A 14,396-nucleotide genomic window follows, 5' to 3' on the forward strand; every position below is an offset into this window, starting at 1 on the left:
TCTTTGCCTTTAGTAGGCACGGCGCATTCCGGATTTTTTTTGGGGCCTCGCTTTCCGTCCTTCAGCCCCCGCTTGCCTCTCCCCCACGCACCCACGTGAGCCTGGTCAATGCTATCAGTCAAGCGTTCAGACAGCCATAAGCTGCTGTGTCGAATTGGGTGCTATCGGAAGCATGGGGGAAACGGCGGGGTCACTATTGTCCTCCCTGTCGTCCTCCGTCGCTGTCACCCCAAAACGCGGTAGGGCTAGGTCCAGCGGGGGAAAGTGGCGTTTACGCCATATTCTTCGTTCACCCTTTCCTTTCACTCTTTCCTTCTATGCGTCGCTAGCACGCCTACTGGGTGCAACACCGCCTGAGTGCTTGCCGTCTTGTCCGTTCTTGCCAGCGCACTCCTCTCGTGAAAAATGCTCGCTTGCGGTCGTCATTCCTACTGAGAAGCCTACATCTTGAAATACGCAGCAATGTGGCCACCAATTTTTGTGAGTGTTAGAATTAATATAGGCGAAACAACAATTCACGCGGTATATATATTACTGAAACAGGCCTGGCTAATGTAGAGTGCCTGTAATTACATAGCTCTTTTTATTTGCAGCCCTTGAATAGTGCCCGCAGTAGAACCATGTGTAAATCTCTGTGAATTTCACCCAAATTCCAGGACTATGATTTTATCAAGCCACGCGCGCGGCCTGATCCTGCTAGTGATACCGAGGAAACACGCTTCTTCTCACTGTTATAGGTCAAGCATCATTTCCAGTCGACAGTATTTCTTTCTTTTCGTAGAATAAATGCCTCTTTTACTAGTGTTTCCTGCCGGAACTTCTCGGTTTCCACATTAAAAATTTCGCACGAAGGCCGCATTGTGTCTACACAGTCTGAAACTAGGCTTTTTGTGCTGTAGCAGGTTTTGCTGCAATTTTTTAACTATAAAGTGCTACGTTGACTAGGTGTGGGCTGTAAACAAGGCGGACGGATCCTGCGCATTTTATGTCTGTTCTAAATATTACGTTACACCTTGTACAAGATATGCCATATATGTCGAAATATTAGGAAGTGTTACCTGACAAATCTCTTGCAAGAAAGTTTCTTGATTCACCCCTTCGAACTCTCTGCTCAGACTTATAATATTGTTGCAGTATGGCGATTTTTCAAATGAAAGCGCTGCCACATACATTTGTCATACCAACATCTCTGATAATGTTTCTTTTTATTTTACAGTGCAAGCATTTCCTCCAAGTAATGGTGAAGTCGCTATGGGATATGGTAGCAATATCAACGAAACCACCGCGTTATCGCGGTCCTCGGGGGCCTGATCAGCCTGCCGTCATCCAAGCACTGACCAACCTGACTACCGACGTCAGCTCCCTGCACTGAAACCCCTGGCCAGCCCAGCGTCCTCGTTACCTTGCCCAATTCCTATCCTAAGGGCAGTGCCTGTAAATAAACTGTTTGAAGATAACCGAGCGTCACCCATCTAGGTCCATGGAAAATGCCTGTTTGTGAAAATTCATTCGCAAATAAACTGTCATAAACGTCAATTTCAGTATTCATTTATTATTATTTGTAAGCATATATGACTTCTGCTTCTTGACATCTTTTTGTCGAGCTTTCCTAGCTACTATTGAGGAAGACGGTAAGGGGACAATTGCTACAAAAAATGCCGCTAGCAAAAGGTTTGCGGTAAGAATGTGTGCGTGCTCTAAAGCCAGCGTATCTAGAATATTCGTCATGCAAAGGGCATTGGCTCAAAGCTGGCATTAATAATGGGAACGATATGGATCAACACTGGTCCTACGCTGGCAGCACGATGGCTGCTGCATTGGCATAACATTGGTCCAATCTTGGCTTTAACGCTGGTCCTACGATGGCTGCTGCATTGGCATAACATTGGTCCAATCTTGGCTTTAACGCTGGTCCAACGCTGGTAGCACAATGGCTGCTGCATTGGCATAACATTGGTCCAATCTTGGCTTTAACGCTGGTCCAGCATTGGATTGGGTTGCACTTTGCCAATATGCCAACATTGGTCCAACATTGGTACCAATTTCTGCCAGCATTGGGCCATGGTTGGACCAATGCTGGTGTGCTGCCTGGGTTCAACCGCCATAAGAAGAATGTCTTGCCTATACTGGCTCCTTTTCTTGTTCTGTGTTAGGTTTGCCCGCGAACGAGCAACATCTTTTGCCGGCGCCAGAGGCTGATCCTCCTAATTCACGAAACGGTTGTCAGGAATGTTTCCCGCTATGCCCGCGGCGCCATTCACCCCTATATATCCTATATTGTGTCTCCTTCTCTTCCAGCACTTCAATAATCAAGTCGTATCCTGAAAACTCGTCCAAACCCGCATTTTGATTATCATGTCTATGCATAAGCCTAGGCGAACAAGAGATACGTGACTTTCCTTAAGCCCTTGCACTATTAAGCCGAGTAAACTTCCACCAATGGTAGGGCAACTGGTACACCAGTTTCCATGGTTACAAAATAATAGTCAGTAGTTTCGAGAACTTCGTCCCCGAATATGCCAATGTGCACACTGATCTCCACAGTTTCATCTCGCACTGCGTGAAGTTTGTTATATTGCGATAGCAATTATATGGACACTCCAGGCCCATTCCTGACGTTGGCGTCGCCGTGAGGTTCCGCATAAAGTCCAAGGACGATAACATTATGACCGTGCGCCACATGCTGTATGTGTGAGCGAAGGTGTGCGAGGGTGAGCCGCCCACGGCTGCTCCATCTTGCGCACCAAGGGAGGAGAGTGAAGAGGAAGCGCGCATAACTCTAAAGATAGGGGAGGGAGAAGGGCGCGTTCTACTCCGGTGGCTGCTGCATAGGCGCGCGCACCCACGCGGGCCGGGCTATGTTGAAAGCCATCTGCGACGGGAACAGAGTCCGCCGTGCGCTGTGTTTTCACGGCTTAGTTCGCGGTGATGCGAGAGGCAGCACGAAGGTCAATTCGCTCGCTGCTTCGGCCGCGCTTCCTCACTCCAGCGTTCTGACAGAGAGTTTCCGCGGTCATCAAGTGAGATGTGTTCTTCTTTGCTTGTACTCGCGTGATACTAAGCTTCTTAATTTGGATAGTATGCCTATGTTAAGAAGCTTATACGGCCGATAAAACTACTATCCTTACTTCGTGTAGCCCTCTGTTAATTTGCTATCGCAATCGATGTTTCGCCTTATGGGCGAAACTGCAACTTTCTCTAGGAAAATAAGCTGAACGACCGTGCATTTTGCTGGAAGTTTGCCGGCGCATTTCACTTAAGTGGCGATACCAAGTGGGCATTCCTCGAACGCTGACCACTCTTAGTTCTGTACCCTAGACATGTGCCTCAAAGAAAACAAACCACATTGTGGACAGTTAAATTTGCATAGTTAAGCAATTGATCGGAGACTATTGCATAATTTTTATGCCTGTCAGCCGAAACATTGTGTCACCAAAATAGCGCCCTCTTTATCTTTGTACTGCACTTAATTCAAGAATGTTTGCTTAGACGTCTGGTATAAACTCACTTATCAGCGTGTTATTACATGAATCTAAAATAGTTCTAAAGTTACTCGAGAGAAACTGCTGGGAGTGGGGGAAGCCAAAGTACGGAAATATTTGCAATTTGTTGAGTTGGCTACCTCATACCTGGAGAGGGGAATATAGGAATGAGAAAACAAGAGGAGATACCGTAGACAGAGGATCTATAATTAACTACATGCATTACCTGAAGCGCAGCATACCTATATAGCCAGGAACTCATGTTCATTGCATAGAGCTACGGTAGAAGACGTCATGGATATGTGACGCGTTCTTACTGACAACGTTTAGCGTTTGCCAAACGGCTTATACTCGCAAGAGTGTCAGCCCCGACCGAGCACTTCCTTCCCTCTTATCTCTGCCTCTCTCCTGCCTTCCGTTGTTCTCATTGCTTACCGACGTTCAGTGATAGCCGCGCGCTAGGCACTTACATTGCGGACAGTAGGCCTTCCCATTCTCGGTCAATCAATCTCTCTCTCTTCCTGCCGGGCTTCAGAGGCTCAAAAGTGGTGAGGTGTTCGCTTCTGTAACTTTTCGATTGAACGTTCTGCCCAAAGCATTCAACAGGGCCTAGCGTGAGAATGAATATCAGACCCCTCGCATGCTACTGTCCCCACTTCGCAACATGATGGCAAAACACAGTAGCAGTTACCAAAGCTTTCAAATCTAACCAAACCACACACTAAGGCAAACCGCGCGAAGGGGTCGAAAACTATACGAGAAGCCTGGCAGCACTCAACTGTTCTCGCAGTTGAATCCGCTGTGCGCGAGCGCGTTCTCGCACTCGCAGTTGTACGAGCCCCAGTTCTCGTGGCAGGTGGCGCCGTTCTGGCACGGGTTGGACGAGCACGACGGCTGGCAGTCCATCACGATGTCCGGCACCCTGCGACCACCATCACCGCGACGACGACAACAGGGCGGGGAGGAAGAAAACAACAACGACTGCATTGAGCCCGACGGCAAGTGCTGGGTGCAGCAACGGTGGCAACAGCAGAAAACGAACGAGATCAGTCAAAGGTTCCGAGAGGTTTCTTACAAAAGATGCAGAGAAGGGTGAAAAGAAGGGTGAACAGACGGGTGAGTCAGTGAACTGCAAACTGTTAGTGGTTATGTACTACTGGTACAAGCTCAGGTTAGATCCTTAAATGTTCAAATTCAAGCTCATCTAGTCAGCTGATAACAATAGAATTTGTTTCTAGAACATCCTGGCATGCTGTGATAAACTCTATTATTCCTACATTGTGTCACTCCTGGCTTCTTTCTGTGCCTTGCCGAACATATTGCGGGAAGATAATGGTTACAGATAGTGCCAGATATCATGCAGTGCCCAAGATCAACAGTATGCTCTAATCGATATCGTAATTCGAAGCAGCAAAACTGCATTGTTGAAAGACCGGTGCTAGAAGATTACAGTTATGACGTTGATAAAATATAACGTATGAAACGTGAAATCGAGTAACTACAGCAAATGCGCTGGCCTTTCGGTCCATGCTTACTGTAGACCCATCATTGTGTTGGCGTACGAGAGCTTCAGCGAGTTTTATATGAAAACTGCATAGTCACCCAAACACGCTGAAGTAAATAACCCATCAAGTAAACAATTCAGACCTTTATCCGCAAGGATCATAGCATTTGAAATGTCAAAAAGATAAGAAACTGCGTGTAAACTAAAGGAACTCATCCTGCAATTAAGCGCATGATTAACGAAAACATATCAAAGAAAGGCTGCCGTTAGTTAAATTAGTTCCGTGAGAGGAGTTTAATGAAAAGGAAAAATTGTCATCCACCCTTAACTAGCACGAAACTACAAAAAACGTACAATTTGCATGAAAACAAACTTTCATGGTTGAATAAAAATTCACCATGATCGGGGGTATCGAACCTGGGACCAAAACCTCTCCGTTGTGGTAGCTCTCCTGCCAAAGTTAACCAAAAGGTTAACTCCGAACATAAAGGTTATCAGCCCTAGAAATAAAGCACTTAAGAAAATAAAACAGTTGTCAATCTTAGTTGCCTTCTTTGTGCTGTGCAAACCATTGAAAAAGCGCGAACAAACCACGCGCTATGTCACAATTAATGACGCCAGTACATCGCATTGCTTTAGGAAAAGTCTCAACCAAGAAAGAAAAGCTTATGCTTCGTGAATGCTTGCTATTATGTTGCTTCTTGGCAGGAAATTCCTTCAGTTGCAATCATGGAAGGGAAAGATATAAGTTTGCCTATTTTCATAATTAGATAAGCTGTTTTCATAAGCATTGTAGCATACATGAAGAAATACAAAGAAGACTCGGATAAGTGCCAGGAAAGATGGTGCCATGAAGAGTTGAATGAGGGCAGCACAGTGTCACTTTGACGTGCAGTTTAGCTTCTAGATATTAGTGGAGATATAAACAAGTGTCAGAGGCCGCGTATGCGTGCTGTTAGTCACCATGCTAAAATTTGGCGATCTGAGCACTTACCGATCTCTCGTCCTAAAGGAAGGAAGAACAAGTGAAAGAATCGATAAAGCACATCGTATACGAAGGACTACGCTTGCTTTATGATAATTTTATCGCTGAAGCCATGGCAGTATTAAAACTGGTACTCTTGAATTGCGAAGAACACGTCGTAACCTGTATTTCTCTCGTATTTCATCAAAAAAAACCTGGCCATAGTTTGCGAATGCTGAAAGCCACGACTTACCTCCGCCTACAGCTAAAGTCACAGATGAGTAAGAATAAGATACATAAAGCACAAACGTCCCCTAACAACCCTTAACGAAACACAGTCAATTATGGCCTCGAGCCTTGTCAGGCGCACAATGAAGAGATAAGTACTGCAGGATTACCCAGTTACGAGACTATCCATTACAATGGTGCTGCATAGTAGGTGGCACAGCACATTGGAATAGTAGACTCGAAACTTGATATGACAGGTTAGAAAATGAATACACGCGGACAACGCAACTCACCTTCGGCTTAGGTGGTTGTAAAGGTTCACCACGTGATTGTTGATTATCAGCCCTCTAAAGCACCCTATGAAGCCTTCGGTGATGTCCGGATGAGTAAGCAGATCTCTGAAAGGTAAAAAATCAACGGTGTTATGTCTGAAGTTTTTACCATAGACATGCGGACATCATCGCGATAAATATGATGAATTCAAATCAGTGTGAAACAAGACATAATATATCATAACCGGTCGTTACTGGTTCTTTTTTTTTGTGATCACGAAGTGAAACAGCATGAATTAAACACGTAGGAGGGCTGTGGCTACCTGCTTAGAGTACACAATCTGTACGACATTTTACAGGGTACCCTGTCAGTGGAAACTAAGATCGAGAGATTATAAATTTTGTAGCCGAACAATGGAATAAGCTGCAGCAGGGCAGGAGTAAGGGGTGATCAATGAGAAACATGCTAATGAGTGCTGTAATGACGTGAGAGTGGCGGCTGCTATGATGGCTTTCTCAAGAACTGTGTGACACCATCGAGTTCTTCCAAGTACCTCGCAACACGGAGTCTTGGACACGCGATTCCAGGTAAAAATGTGTACCATTCATACTTTAACACATGCTGCAAAGGGTGACGTCACCAAAATAGGTAACACTGTTGACACGTTCTGAGACACGTTCGACACGTTCGACTCTGATGGCACGATTTTTTTTTCTGAAGGCAAAACTAATACAAATGCCCGGGTATTCAATAGCTACACGGTAATGACTGTTGCTCATAGAGGCTAACAACTATGAAGCACAAGTTTCAATGTATAGTGATCAGCTAATTTAGCTTGCTCCTTTACAATTATACTGCATGTATACAGAAAATTTTCAGATCATTACCTCACGACGACTCAACGGGGCTACCTCATATTCGGTGCAGTCGAAAAATATAAAAGAACGCATGACGTAAATTTTTTGAGCAATATAGATCAACAGGTGTGGTGAAGCTTCCGGTAGTTATTCTTCAAAGGATATTTTATTGCGATAGCAATTATATGGACACTACATGCGCATTTCTGCCATCGGCGTCACCGTGATGGTCTGTATAAAGTCCAAGGGTGATAACACCGTGACCGCGCCCTACGCTGTATGTGCGTGTGAAAGCGCGCGAGGGGAGCCGATGATCGGCGGCTCAATCTCGCCCGCGCGAAAAATAGAGGAGCGGGGATGAAGCGCGCCGTCTTCCGTCGCCCGTAAGGCACCGGGGGAGGGGAGGACGGCGGAGGGAGGAGGCGGCAGCGTTCTACTCCCGCGGCCACTGCGTATAGCTTGAAGTAGTAAAGGCAAGGCCCAGAAGACCAGGACTCGAGAAGAAGAACACAAACGACAGGACCGGCGTCGTTTGTGTTCTTCTTCTCGAGTCCTGGTCTTCTGCGCCTTGCGTTTACTACTTCATGCATGAACCAACTAGCCCAAGCAAGAGTATTACTTGTGCGTATAGCTGTCTGCTAATGTGCTATCGCAATCGATGCTTCGCTTTTCTGACGAAACTGCGACTTCTTTCATAGCGCTGTACATCGAAAATGAGTAGGGTTAGCATAGTCCGCCATTTTGTTCTCGCAATGGCATAACATTTGTCCAATTTCATCAATCAACGTTTGCCTGATGATGTTCTCTTGGCGCCTTCGCCGGAACCTTGTCATCTGTGTGGTGCACCAAAAGCTCTCATCAAGTTCTTGCAAGAGAGCGGTCTGGATTTGAAACTTTAAAGTCTTCGCTGTTCAAACTCATTCACCCCACTTTCGTACTCACCTCCAACAATTTTCTCTCTTCTTTTTTTTTACTCCCACTTCCCTTCCACAATGCTAATTAGCCGATCGGAACTTTGATACAGGGCAACGTTACCGATTTCCTATCATAATAAGTTCCTCTATCTCTCCCTATCGTCCGTCCTTGCGTCGACGCTCAAATACCAAGAGTCGAGGCTCACTTGGGTGCGCCGCCGATGTACAGGGGACCCTCGAAGGGCCCGACGCCTTCGTCCTTGGCCAGGTCGACCATGACCGAGACCAGGTTGACGGTGAATCGCATGTGGTGGGTGTCGTGGTCCAGCCACACCTGCTGCCACTCGCCCGTGTTGAGGCGGCTGCGCGACAACAGCTTGACGATCCTCGGCTCGCCATTCACCGTGTACTCGAACGAGAGCTCGTAGTCTGCGAGAGGCAAGCGGTCAGTTGTTTTAAGAGATTCGCACAAGATGGCGTCTTCAGTGCGAGTTGTGTCGGATTTGCGCAGGTTACTTGCCGTGAATTCAGTAATCCAGTTCGCCTAAATGAATACCATGTTAGCAAAAGACCACCATGGTCATGGATAAGATGCGAGGATTGCGTATTGATCCTCTTCACCTTGTAAAACAGAGTGCTGGCAAGACTTTTATGCGGGACTAACTACTATTACATTCACAATTTCTTTTTCAGGAAGTTCGGCTACAATCCTACCTCAACTAAAATACGCCTCCTCTATCCCTGAGCACGGGCCAAATGGAGGTACTCCATCTACAATTAAATTACCTCTCAAAAGCGACCGTTCTATGTAGTAATTTGTACTTCGTGTGCAACATTTTATAGAGAACAGATAGGCACTTTTTGGCACTATTTATTTTTTGCTCTTGAGATAACGCCACTGGGATCGCAACAGGTAATGCGGAACAGAGTTAACTGTCCTTGCCTTATAGTTGAACAGGCTTGCGAGGAACAGAAGGAAACGGTCTCGCGACTGTAGAACACTATAAGCCGTGCTATTCGATGCCATTTACGAAATTTTCTACAGACCTATCGCTGTTTGCGAACAGCGTCACGTCACTGCTAGTGCCCCTCCCACCTGCCCCACCTCCGAAGTGGGCTCTCATTTGCAAAAAAACGTTCACGCGACCTGTTCTCCGTGCATTAAAGCGCTGCTTGTGTCTAAAGTGCCGCGATGGTACCCCCGGCATATGGCTATTTTCTTGCAAATAACATCATCTACGAACTGCACTTAAAAAGTATAACCGTCCCCGTGTTACCGGCGCAACAACGCAGCCTTGCTGCCGAGTGCATGGTTCCCTTAGGTCGGCACGCGGAGATTTCGTAATGATGTTCCTCTTCCGCAGATGAAACAACAACAAAAATTTGTTACTCTTCGAAAGCGAACATTTTATCACAGAAGATGCACATTTCGACGGTGCCGAATCGATACTTCGCTTAAATGACTGGTCTTCGGATAAAAATTGATATTGCATTGTCGCGAAGGTAGCCATTTGCGCCGACTTACACTGTAGAGTTAAACTATAGAGAAGATGAACTTCGTCTGCAACTATAGGCCATACCCGTCACAGTGGCTCCGTGGAGCCGTACTCAGTGGAGCCGTACCCAGTGGCTGTGCCGCAATTCAAACGAGGAAGGACTGTAAAAACACTTCTTACCGTGCCTTAGGAGCACGGTGAGAAACCCAAAGTGGTCAAAATTATTCCGGAACCTTTCCTTGCACTGTATCCATAAGCCGCTGCGCAGATTAGGGTTGTTAAACAACCCAATTTAATTTTAATTATTATTCATGGTCGTGTGGATGTACAAAGCAAAAGTGTACATAAGTACATAATTCCTTGGGCGGTAACTTCGCTCTACCTGATGTTTCCAATGCTCCTTCTCATCTCTATTTTTTTTTCTTTTGATGCTTTTAACTACATATGACCCAAGTATTGCATGATTATGTGCATCATCACAGCTTAAATTTCATGCCGTAAAGGTACTTGTAACAATATAGAAAAGAAAAAAGAATTTTTACTTTTACTTAGGACCCATGAGATCTGCGTTAAAACGCGACAATTTCATTGGTTCGCCTTTTGTGCATTCCCCATGGTGAAATGTATGCACGCAGCTTCGCAGTCGTCAAAATATACTAGGAGCCCAATTATAGTCATACCTTTCAATCGATAGATTATGCTCGAGCAAAGGTTTCTTGTGTATTTTTATTACATTTTTTTCTGCACACAAAGCACATATCACCGCATACATGTCTTCACTAATCGCGTTTAATTCGTTCTCACCTGTCCACAAATTACGGGTCCTAAAGTTCTATCAGCGCCTGATTACTACGACTGGCGTTATCACACGCAACACGCGTCCAGTCTCGCAAGCGAGATGCATTGACAATCATGTAGTACAGCCTACACAAACACACAAACACACATAATGTGGTATGTTTCCTTACGCAAGGGTGAGCCGATATCGTCGCTGTTAATTTTTCCTCCGCACACTTTTCCCCACCATAACAAACGTGGCACACTTTCATCGAAAAGCAGACATTCATCGCACAATCATAACAGACCACCACTTGGTTCACGTTCTCTAGTAAAAGAGGCCAGCGTCGCCAGATTTTCTTGACGCAATGAACCACACACCGATGTTCTCCTACACTACACTGCTAATAATGCTGACAAAAGAATTCTGGAGGTTCACGTAAGATAAAGAAAAGACACGCGTCCACGTCGCACCCAACTACAATAAGTACTGCGCAACTGCAGCAAGCAGAAAGACGCGGCGGCTGTGTTGCCAGCCAGAGTCAATGCACGTGTGCCGGTGACGTCACGCTGTGACGTCGCTGGTACGATGTCACATACCTCAGGAGAGGTCTATAGGTCCCATGTTTCCAAACATGGTCACGGTTATTGGCGAAGTGCGCAGGAGCTTTGCCGACTTCCGCATAACTTGTGAACAAGACCGACAACAAATCGCATCCTCAAGCACCGCAGCGAGCAAAGCTATCTCGGCACGAACTGTAAGGTAAGCCAAATAAACAGTACTTCCAATCTGCGTCTTCTTTTCCAGTCAGATAAGTAAGTGATTCAGGCACTCTTGCTGAGGCGATGGATGGCGACCAGTTTAATGTCGTCACTCACTGGTGGCGCGAATGTCAACCAAACCCCGCAGAAATGCGCTCGAGCATGCCAAGAGTTCGAATCGGAGAAGACATGCGGCAGCGCAGCGGTGACACGTGACCCGCACTCACCGCTGGTAATCATGGCGAGCAGGTACCCGTGCTTCTCGTGCAGCGCCGCCTGGTACAGCACGACGGCACGCTTGCTGGACGTCCGGAAGCTGAAGGCCAGGTCCCCCCGGCGCCAGCCGGTCTGCACCTCCAGGTAGGAGGGCGCCGTCTTGAAGGTGATCACGTACTGCTGCGTGTCTGCGCACGGAGTGACGGGAAGTTGAAGCGGCCGCACAGCCTCGGGGCTGAAAACTGAGGGCAGCGCGACCAGATACACGTCCTCGCCAACACGTTGGGAAAGTCATCGTAAGCACGGGAACAGGCGAAGCGGCCCATTGACGGAAGATGTTGAATGGGTAATTTCAATAGCCTAATTACCGTTGTTCAAACAAAGGTGCTGCTGTATTTTGAATTGATATTGGTGCGTGTTTCCGGAGATGATTCATTTTGCAAAAAAAGAAACATTGGTGTTGAATGTGAAGGAACTGACTCGCATGGCTGAGCAGCACTCCTATTCGCCTTTCAAGTTGTACAGCTTTGGTCCACGCAGAATCACAATATATGAAATGGCGTTCGATACATTTTGCGACCTTATGTGATACGCCGTTCCACCATGGTAAGCGGAAAACTATTCGCGAGAATTTCACGCCTATACAGTTCCAACGTAACTGGGACGCGATTTAGAGCGCATAAGAACGACGCGCGGGCTCAATTTACTCAAAGCAACGGCGAAGCGTCATGATGGTGGAAAGTCGCACGTGGTCTCTATATAGTGATCGCGGAGTGAAACTTGCACTCGTCCCGTCAGGTAGCGCTGCTCTTCGTAATCATGTAACTAGCCCGACAGTCATATAATCATACATATTGCCCGTCAGCCAATCCTTGTTTGGTGCGTACAACGCCTTGCCGCTTATGGAACCAGGAGCGAGACACATGTGATCAGCTTGTCGAACCATCTGGAAGTCTAGTGTAGCAAACCACGCAAATAAAATAGAGCACCAGGCGAAACGCCTGCCCAGACCTAATTGAATGGTTCCGACGTAAGGCACTGGGCCCGTATGGCACGGACGCACGTTGGATTTCTGAAGGAGACCTGCATTTCATTTTTTTTTCTCTCTTCAAGTACAGGTGGACTTGGCTACGGCCTGAAGAACGCCATCAATTTTACGAGTGCTACCAAGCGCTACGCAACTTTCGCTGCAAACTGTCTGTACAGCGTTGGCTAAATTAGCGAGATCGTCTTCAGCGTCAGGCTCGTGTCGCGCGCGTAGTTTACGCAGTTAGCACGTTCTCACGTTCTAAAGGAAAAAAAATAACGGATACAGCCCTAAATAAGCTACACTCACAGGACGTATCATTTTGGACTCGGTATGCATGGCGTAAATTTCGTCGCGCCCTTCGGTTGAGATTCTGTGACAATACGCTCTAACTTATTTTACGCTCTTTCGGACTTATCTTGTACCGAAAAAATATTCGTCGTCTATGCTTTGATTACCTTTTTTTCCTTCTCACAACACAGGGCAGCCAGTTTTTCTGGCTATCATCCTGGCCTTTTCCTTTTCTCCTCCAATCTTGCGCGCGTTTCCCTTTGACCTTCTGGCGCTCGCCACTTTCCTGTCAGCAACGCTAAGTAGATGGGAGCTCGCTGTCCATGAACTAACACACATCGGGAGCGTAGCGTCAGAGAGAACGTATGCGAAATAGATAATGATCAATGTCGGGGCACGAGTTAGATTTTAAAAAAAAAAACGCAATCTTGAGGAATTTTTATCGCTCTGCGCAGTGCGTTTCTAACGGGCGAACTAGTGAGTTCGATTATATTTTGTGCGGCTAAATAGCAATCTAAGTGGGGTACATTATTCAGACCGGTGGCCCTCATTGAAAAAAGACCCACACGTCCTGCATCTTTATCACACACGGTCACATGGGTTCATGTGGAAACACACCGGTTTTTCACGCAGGAACTGATGCGACATTATGCGACTATGGACACTGGGCTCATGGAGCATACGGTTCCTTTTTTCTTCAAAATGAGAAACTTTGTATCCAGGCGCCAACGCATGCTCGTTGTAAAAAAAAAATAGCAATCCCCTTCCTCACTGGTGTCGGTGCATTCGAGGGGTCCCAGGGTCATGCGCGCCTCCGCGTCGTGGGCCAGCCCCTTGGGCTGGAGCATGTAGATGCGCACGATGCCCAGGTCCTCGGGCCGGTCGTAGACGCCCTCGTCGAGCCGCCATCGGCCGTCGGCCACGTCGCAGTTGCAGAGGCGCGACGCGTTCGAGCAGCTCCGGGTCTCGGCGCACTGGCACCAGGCGGGCCGGCCGCTGCCGATGCTCGTCACGTAGTGGCGGCCCGACGACGACTCCAGCCACGTGTAGCTCTCCAGCCTGCATTTATTTATTTATTTATTTATTTACGGTACCCTCAGAGTAAGTATACATTACAGAGGGGAGAGGCTACATGAAGGAGGTGTAAGAAAAATGATATACAGAAAAGGCACAGTATAAGTAACAAAGAAAAAGTTATGCTAGCTCACTAATTTACGCATGATAAACAAAAACGATAGTGGTAGTTCACCGTAGAAATCTCATGATACACTTTTCAATACACAAGTTGGGAATGATAGGTTAATACATACACAGTTAATTTGCAAATGTAGAATTTATACAATAGCAAGTCACACGATATATTGCACGCGTCTCATGATTTACATGTAGTAAACTAAATCGTTTCTAAATTGAACAGGATTACTTATACTAAGAATAGGTGCTGGCAGACCGTTCCATTCGTTGCATATTTTAGGTAAAGATGATTGCCAATGTGTTAGTGTTTAAAGCGAGGCACATGTACCTTATGCGTATGATCTCTACGTGAGGATCATTTTGTGCGTGGCCAGCGGCAAGAACAAGGTGGGTGTTCACGGGAAAGATAAA

General features: G+C 46.6%; 1 protein-coding gene across 8 annotated transcripts in view; it reads right to left on the reverse strand.

The window, feature by feature from the left end:
- Nucleotides 1-14,396, reverse strand: part of axo (axotactin) — a 196,996-nt gene that overhangs the window by 52,723 nt on the left and 129,877 nt on the right. For all 8 annotated transcript variants that reach the window (XM_072284212.1, XM_050176084.3, XM_050176080.3 and 5 more), the window contains 5 exons: nt 13,564-13,850; nt 11,485-11,661; nt 8,429-8,651; nt 6,472-6,576; nt 4,262-4,404 (listed from right to left, as the gene is read on the reverse strand). In XM_072284212.1, coding sequence (XP_072140313.1) covers nt 4,262-4,404; nt 6,472-6,576; nt 8,429-8,651; nt 11,485-11,661; nt 13,564-13,850 — 935 coding nt within the window. The remainder of the gene's footprint in view (nt 1-4,261; nt 4,405-6,471; nt 6,577-8,428; nt 8,652-11,484; nt 11,662-13,563; nt 13,851-14,396) is intronic.

This window comes from Dermacentor andersoni, chromosome 9 (genome assembly GCF_023375885.2).
Source record: "Dermacentor andersoni chromosome 9, qqDerAnde1_hic_scaffold, whole genome shotgun sequence".
NCBI lineage: Eukaryota > Metazoa > Arthropoda > Arachnida > Ixodida > Ixodidae > Dermacentor > Dermacentor andersoni.